General features: G+C 33.6%; 1 protein-coding gene across 1 annotated transcript; it reads left to right on the top strand.

Annotated features, from left to right (window-relative positions):
- The first annotated feature begins 324 nt into the window (after positions 1-324).
- On the top strand, positions 325-2,924 carry LOC145640804 (thioredoxin-like 4, chloroplastic). Its single transcript, XM_081692038.1, has 4 exons — positions 325-482; positions 957-1,595; positions 1,747-1,800; positions 2,413-2,924. The coding sequence occupies exons 2-4, from the start codon at positions 1,122-1,124 to the stop codon at positions 2,542-2,544; spliced, it is 660 nt and encodes a 219-aa protein (XP_081548164.1). The 5' UTR covers positions 325-482; positions 957-1,121; the 3' UTR covers positions 2,545-2,924.
- The last annotated feature ends 5,958 nt before the right edge of the window (positions 2,925-8,882 follow it).

Here is an 8,882-nt window from a genome sequence, read left to right as displayed (position 1 = left end):
TAATGGGACTAGGATTGTTAATGAGCCGAGCCGAGCCTGAATACTAATAGGCTTGGCTCGAGCCTTGAAAATTGAGCTCGGCTCGAGCTCAAGTGCTAAAAGATGGAGCTCGGCTTGTGGCTTGAAATCAGGCTCGTTATAAGATCGATTTTGAAACTAAGCTCATTTAGGCCCATAAATACATAACTTATGTCGCATAACATACCCAACTACCCAAGTATAAAAATAATTCGAGCCGCTTGCGAACTTTTCAAGCCACATACGAACTCGAATTGAGCCCTGCCGAGCCGAGCTAACAACCCTAGATGGGACATTGGACCAAAGTGAAAATGAAGAAAAAGAAAGTCAATAAGAGAGAAATGGATAAGGCGATATCTATATACCCTTTGAACTTTGATTTGTTGCTGATCACTCGTTACAAACTCTATCTCGTGCGCGGGAACCACCATTCTAATCCAACCATTACACTGCCCTGCTTTAAGGTATTTTCCTTTATTTTTTTATAATAATTTTTTAAAAATTTTAATTTTAATGATGTATGTAATGTTACTTGTATAAGTGATCGCAAATTGTATTGAATGAATTACTTGTACAGGATTTAAAGTGTTTTATTTTATGAGAAAATCCAAATCTAATACGAAGTATACAAATGAAACAAAATCAGAATATCTATCTTGAATTACTTGATTTATTCTCATTTTGAATAGAAATAAAACATACCCATTTGAAAATAATCTGAATTTCTGCTAAGAATTTTCAATTTCACCTATTAAGTTGCTTTTTATTTTAGTGATGAATACTGTATATGTTTTTCAATTGTATGTAGCTTTTTAATTTCTAGTTTACGGATTATAGAAGATAAATTTTTGGTTCATTTAGCTGACCCCATTAGTGGGTTTTGTTATGTTTAAGGTTACTCACATCTGATGCACAGAATGAATGGCATCATTTTGCAGATCATTAGTTGAAGGTCGTCTTTTGAAAGAATGCATCGGGTTGTTCTGATTGTAGCTCGGTTACATGCATCATAATTGTATCGATTTGAGGAACTTATTATTTGAAATGTTATTGTAAACACATCATTAGTATTAGCAACTTATAATTGCCAATATTCTTAGACAATGCCAACAGTAGGATCCATATTGGGTCTGTGTAACAATTCTTGTACATATAGATCACCAATTCATTTGAGGAACTACTGTAACGAGCAATTCGATTTCAGAACTTCCTCAATATTTGTGTCTAGGCCTAGAAACCCAGCTATTTTTAATGGGTTTGTAGGTGTGGTTTCCGTGATCAATGGCTCGAGTATTAAGCAGCAATCATTGAAGTCTGTCACTGATGAAAATCAAGATGTTATACCCGATGAAGAAGAAGACGAAGAAGATCTGTGCCCTGTTGAGTGTGTCAGAGAATTCTATACTGATGAAGAGTTCTTGAGAATTTTAGAGAAGGCCAAGAAGAAGAGTACTTTGGTTGTGGTGGACTTTTATCGTACTTCTTGTGGCAGCTGCAAGTACATCGAGCAAGGCTTTTCTAAACTCTGCAAAGCTTCTGGTGATGATGATGTTCCTGTCATATTCTTAAAGCATAATGTGAGCACTCAGTTCACTATTTTGTTTTGATATTTCAATATTTCATTATTTAGTTGTCCTTATTTAGTCTTCTGCTATCACTTTCTATCAAAGGAGATTTTAGTGGCTGATTACTTGATTTGAGTCTGTATCTATGCTGCCATGTATTCAGGTGTTAGACGAATATGATGAGCAATCAGAAGTTGCTGAACGACTTAGAATCAAGGTGAATAACTGGCTCCCTTTACTCTCTGCTTGCATCTTTCAGCTTGATCATGCATATATCTCATTCTGATCTCAATAAGTTTTTAATAAGGATTAGGTTCAGTACAAAGTAAAGTCACTTTTTACACACGATGCATTTGTTACAGTCTGCTCATAGAGTTGTACTACTGTTGTCGCTATCTCTGTCTATAGGGCGAGACTGCCTGCATCTGAAGTTCTTGAATTAAAGACGGCATGATTGCATAATTGATAAACCTTTTTACAGATGTAGACAACAAATCCTCTAGTCCCTCATAAGTTCAACCAATCAGCAGTCTATTTTATCAGACAAACTCTCTAGTTTGCCACATGCTTAACAATCAATATGGTGGGATTTTCCCTGTATAAGCCTTATTGTTTTCACTGATACAAGTTTCATTAGTCCTTGTTCGAACTTCTTTGAACTAAAGTCATGAGTTGAACTCTAGTTGCCCCATTGGAACTTATTGCTTCTTACTGAGATTTATCGTTCCTGAAACTTAACTCTATATGGTGAAGAGAACAAATCCTTACACGTACACCTAGCCAGTTACCCCAGACAATTTAATGATAGAATGGTTCTTTTCAAATGCAGACAGTGCCACTATTCCACTTCTACAAAAACGGGGTTCTGCTGGAAGCGTTTCCTACCAGAGACAAAGAGAGGATCACAGAGGCAATTTATAAGTATTCATCATCTCCTGCACCTCAAGAGAGTACAAACTAGTCCCTTCAAATGCTGTATTTCTGTCTATACACATTATTGGTGATACAGATTGGCTAGCTGATGTTTGGAGTGAATGTATAAATTACCGATTTAGAAATCTTTGATTGGCAATATAGAGAGACATATGCTCATAGCCTGGGACATTGAATTACAGGGAAGCTGTCTTGACCCTTCCCCTTCTTTTTCCTTTCCAAATTAGTTATTCATACACTCATACTTAGGAGACTATGTTGTGATAATTTGTTTGAATAATGTTGTTACCAGTGTTAGTTTTTTAAAAATTTTTGTCCAAAGAAGTTTCTAGAAAACTTTTGAAGCATGTACTGTTAAGGGAATTCTTTAACGAACGGAACTCTGCTTGAAATGCAGCTGTTACCAAACCTAGCTTGCTTGTTTAGCACTTGGCCCTGTTTATATTGGCGTAGACAGGCTGACTGCCTCAGTATACAAAGTATTGTTTTATTCGATGAATATAAGCTCGGCACCTTTGAGCCAACCTAGATTTCAACTCGACCTTGGAGGCTTGTGTCTTTACACCTTTATATAAGAGACCTTGAAAGGTAAGATACTATCTACATTCTGAAGGGTGAAAAAGGTTTGGATCCCATAAAAGGGTTAAAAATTGCAGGGTTTGGAGAGTAATTGACATTCTACACCTTGGTATGTAAATTAACGTTGTTATGCTTAGAATAAGGTGGAAATGAGTACTGCATATAACGTTGCCTTACTGTTATTAGCTTTTCGCGAAACATTGAAACAATACACTTGTTTGGAATGCAGGGAGGTTATATAGTTACTGATTAGGGAGATACAAAATGCCAGAGCATAAGTTACCGAAGTCATGTTATATAGACAAGTAAGGTAAAATTCATCCGTTCTTCGTAGGCATAGAACTTCATTTGATAGGCTGCAAGGCCGAAGTAATAGAAAGACAAGAAGCCGGTCAATGTGACATCCTTCAGAGCTCTGTATCTAACATAAAATCTGCAATTGTACATCTTATCAAAATGGAGATTACAACTCTGAATCTCTGATGATGCTCGTTCTCGTTCAGGGCAACAGCTTCTTGTTTTCCAGATTCAGACCTTTACTGAAAAAAAGTGTTGCTTTTTTGTAACATAATAATCTGCTGATCCGAGGCCCTAACATTATCGCGATTTTCCAATGTCCCAAGCTCTCTTTTTCTGTTAACGAGTAACATGGAATCAGTTGAATCCTCTGAGTAGAAATAGTTTGTTAGGAAGATTAACCAAGTATTATGAACATATATATATATACACTACACTGTTCGTCAAAGTAAAACAAAAAAAAAAAAAAATGTACCTTTTCTATTATCAAAGTTATTTAATTGCATATAATTTGTGTGTAAAAACACTTAAATATATATACACTCGGATGCATAATAGACTTACCTAGTCATGCCTTTTGCCGTGGAGAAGGACATGAACATGAAGCTAAAATAGAAAAATGTCGTCGCCTTTGATGCATCTATTTTAAGTTCCTTGTTCATATACTTCTCCACAGCAACTTAAGCCGTGACTTCAGTAAAGGATCCTCTCCAATGCATAGGAAGGTTAGATTACAAGAGGGAGGAGGAAAATATAGATTGGGTCGACCTCCCCTTATAATTTCCTCCTACCTCTTATAATCAAGTATGCAATACCATCCCATATACTGGACAAGAACCAAAACCGATTTCTTTTTATCGACCAATCACCTTTTTTATAAAGACAAAAATTAAAAAGAAAGAGATAAATTGTCGAAACTAAATACTATTTTCCACTTCTCACAATGCACAACATAGTGCCCTTGATGAAAAAAAAAAAAAAAATTGCCAAAAAAATTTAGGAAATTTTTGAAACTTTATAAAGTAAAATATTCCAAAACTTGGAATTATGCTTCTTGGAATGAATATTGAATTAATTAGAAGAATACGTTGAGGTTGAGCAATATATACGGATATACCTCATAAAGAGGAAATATAAAGGATTAAAGGGTACCTACCAAAAAAAACAAATGGCAACATACTTTTCATAAAATGACCACATATTTACACCATTTTTTATGTAGCTAATAATTTACCAAAAATAACAGTCATCAAAGTAATAAGAACTAGTAGCATAATTATAATATGCGTAGATTCCTAGTACAAACTCTTGACATTTTCATATCATCGTTACAACATCTTACGGAGTACTCTAATATTTTTCTAAAAAAAGTTGCTAAGGAGTTATATGCAGACAACCTTTGAACTTTTGAAGTGAAGTAGAAATTAGTTCATGTTGATAACTTGATAAGCTATCATCTAGTTAATTACACTTTTGACTTATTTAATGAAGATAAAATGCCAAAGTGATATTTAAAAAAAAAAAAAAGGGAAAACTTCATAAACCTTTAGGCTTATTCCTTATTCATATAATTCTCTATAGCAACTTAAGTAGGTCCTTTTGGTCAAGGATCCTCATTGGAAGGTTGGATTACAAAAGAGATGAGAGAATTATATAGATGTGGATCATCGATCCACCCTTACAATTTCCTTCTACATGTCATATTCAAGTACGCAAGACAACAACATCGTCCTATGCATATGTTAGTTGAACAATTATTTCATAAATCTGGGAGTACCTACTATTCAAGTGAAGATTTTCTTACTTTTAGATATGAGTTCTGACCATGACTTATCCAACTTGTCTAGATACATTGATTGTATCTAACGCTAATTGCTAATAAATTCATTTTGACATATGCAGAAGAAATGTTTTTGTTTCTTTAACTGTTGTTATGTTATCACCCAAACTGTCGTCTATGATGCTACGATTACATTTTAAAAGAGTTGACTTGACTTGACTTTATCATCCTACTAATAACTAATTGAAGTACTCATATTTGTTTGTCGAGACTTATAAAATTGACATGTTCCCTTTAGTGCTAACCTCCCATGTTGTCATTGATCTATACTTACACATGATGTTACTACTACAAACATTATTGTAATATAGTTGTGGACTTGTGGTAAATTTACCCCAAAAAATTGACCCTATCGAACCAACACCTCACATTGGTTAAGCCTGTCCAACTTTATAGATCAACGTCTAAGATTAGAGAGGAGGTGAAGGAGTCACTCCAATCCCAAACAAATGTAGTTAATAGGATTTAAGTTTATAAAATGAGTTCTCCGCCAAACAAGCTGGGTTAGTAACACAATAAATTACATGCCCAAACAAAGCCCAAAAGCTAATACTCCAAGGCCCTATATACTAATATACAGTCAATGAATATCCCAATACATTGTCACATGCTCAACTACTACGTATTATAAAAGACTTTGCTATGATCGGGTCAATGACTGAAGCATCTACTAATGTCAACTGATGGATCCAATCTTAAATTTTTGGATCTATTATTGATTAAATTAGCAAGGGTTATCAACTTATAATTATTAAATTACGTTGGATATTGACTTTGAACGTTATAAAAAGGTTGATAGAAGCAACAAATCCAAAATAATACGGTTAAGTAGTACTAAACTATAGAATAATAGAATAGATAGTAACAAAAATGAAGTCCAAAAAATATGTAGAGGTTCTCTTGCTTACAATTGGTAGCCTTGTGATAGTTTTCACTGCATCAACAACCGGTGAAAATGCTAATGATTTTCCAATTTCGAATATCATGCTTGAATCAGACACAACCCTAGTAGGAGAGGCACTCGACGACGGGTGTAAAGTTGTCCACGAGTTTTGCAACAAGGATGAAGATTGTTGCCCAAATTCTGAATGTGTTTGGAGTTTGCTCTATAGCACTTGTTCGTGGTGCCCTGGAGCTGGAAAGAGTTGTGGATTTTTCACGGGCTACTTCCCGTGTTGCCGCGGCTTCACGTGTGATAGCTGGTGGTGGGGTACATGTCATTAGTGTTGGATTAGTGCTTCAATTTTTTTTTGATTTTAGAGAGCCACAAATCCAGAGGTGAGAATCGATCCCAAGATTTCAATTGGGAAGAAAGCTCTAATCACTTGAGCTATCTCTCACTCTCTAGTACTTTAAATTACGGTTTTTAATGAAAGACAGTATTCTGTACTTCCTTTTAGGTACTAGTTTTGCATTTATTAAGTGTGGTAATGAAGTAATTGGAGAATGAATAATGCCATTACTTTTTTTTTTTGAAAGAACATGCTCCCTCCGTCTTTAAATTACATTCTTGGTTTCTATTTGGGGTATTTCAAAATTACATTCATCCTTTTTATTTTTAGTATTTTTTTTTCCAAATATCCCAAATCAACTCTCTTTTTCTATTGTATATTTAATGCTTTCTCACTCTATCATTTTTCTCAAGTTTGTACTTCCCATAACTAACCTAATGAATATGATTGAATCTTAATTTTCAATTAAAAGCATGTTATTGGTCCTTTTTTTTTTTTTTTTATTTTTTTTTATGCAAAGGATTGATGACATGATCTACATCATTAATCATTCATCTATCTTTGTTTTATTCAAAAACATCATTTAATGTTTTGTATTTACCATTGAAATATTTCATATATTATTGTTATTTGTCTTATTCTTTCCACCTTAATTCCCGTTTAATTTTACAAACAAGAATGTAATTTAGGGACGGAGGGAGTAATTCATGTTGTTAGTGGTTGCTTATTTGTAGAAAGATTTAGTTGATTTCCTATTAGTCTCATAAGTACTTAGGGCCTGTTCTCTTACGTTGAAATTCAGTTCAGTTCAGTTCAGTTCAGCTCCTAATTTCCTTCTCTTATAAAATATTCATTTCAGTTCAGTTCAGTTCAGCTCAGCTCAGTTCAGTTCAGTTCAGCTGAGTTCAGTCAATGAGAACAGACCCTTATTATGGTATAGAAGCTAGAAGGTAATTGGTTCAAATTCTAAGATTAGCAAATCAAATGAAGTGTACACCAATGAAAATTCAAATAATTAAGGAATTAAGGTTGTGGAATTGTAGAAATGGGGAAAACCCTTCTTTCAAAAAAAAAAAAAGAAAGAAAAAGGGGGGGGGGGGGGGGGAGGGGACAACCGAAGCAGTAGTTAAAGGGGATGACATTAATGTTCCGTTAATTAATTTAATCAAACAAATTAATCAAAGCCAAAAAAAAAAAAAAGTTAATCAAGCAATCATGATTGATGTGTCTTTGACTCTTTTCTATCAATAATACAAATTAAGAAAGTTAATTATGTACATTAAAAGAATTATCATCGGAGTATGAAGTACGAAGTATTAACTATGTAACTAAGGCTAGCTATGTTTAGTTCGCGAACATAAAAAGAAAAATCATAGTGAGTGTTATTTAAATACCTTATTTTAGATCGGAACTTTTTTTTTTTGCGCTAAAGGTGTTTTTACTTTTGAGTAGAAATTCTAATCATGACTTCTCCAACTTGTCCAGATGCATTGAATGTAGCTAGATGCTATTTGTCGTTAGATTCATTTTAACATGTGTTGTTAATGTGTCATATGTGTTGTCCTAAGTTTGTTTGTTTGACAATATGGGAAATTGAAATTCTAATGACTTTTGGTTTTCCAATGGTAATTTACTTCTGATGTTTTATTGGACGTGACTACGTGAGAATCCAGGAGTGAAAATTCATTTGAAGTCTCACTTCCTCCATATTTGCTCATTTTTCCCCCTCCTCCAAACAACATTACAACATCCACCTTATCAATTATCGTAAATTACCAATTCACCTTCACCTATTTTATGTTGTTAACCAAACAATACCTTAAAATTAACATGTTCCCTTCAATGCTAATCTGTCACTAATCTACTTTTACATGATTTTACCACCATAAACATTATAAATAGTTGTGGATAAATTTATGCACAAAAAGTTCCCTTCAAATAATCAAAGGGGAAGAAAAAATAATTCATACTTGTATTTGATAAATCAAATCATTCGATTTTTTTCGATTTCGTTTAAAGAGAAATTAACACGTTGAGTTTTGACTATTGAGTAATACATACTCCATAATTCATAAATGGAAAACCAAAGTAGTTAATTTGTTTACCAATAAAAATGGCAACAGTATACAATAAAATGACAACATCCTTACACCATTATTTAATGCTCCCAATGACTTAAACCACTAAAACTTCTAATTTTGCCTCTTTAAAATGCCAGGAACTAGGAATCCTGAGAAGATACCTAAAATAAAATCAAACATTTTCATAACATTGTTACAACATCATATTCTAAAGTTTAATTATTTTAAATAAAGTTGCCTAACTAATACTCCAAGTTTCCAACTGTTCCACCTTTTATTTCTTTCAAGTCATTCTGGCGACATCCTATATTCTATTTCCTCCTTTTAATCTATTTTT

This window comes from Chenopodium album, chromosome 7 (assembly GCF_948465745.1).
Source record: "Chenopodium album chromosome 7, dcCheAlbu1.1, whole genome shotgun sequence".
In the NCBI taxonomy this organism is placed as follows: Eukaryota; Viridiplantae; Streptophyta; class Magnoliopsida; order Caryophyllales; family Amaranthaceae; genus Chenopodium; species Chenopodium album.
This window is presented reverse-complemented; position numbering and strand designations above follow the sequence as displayed.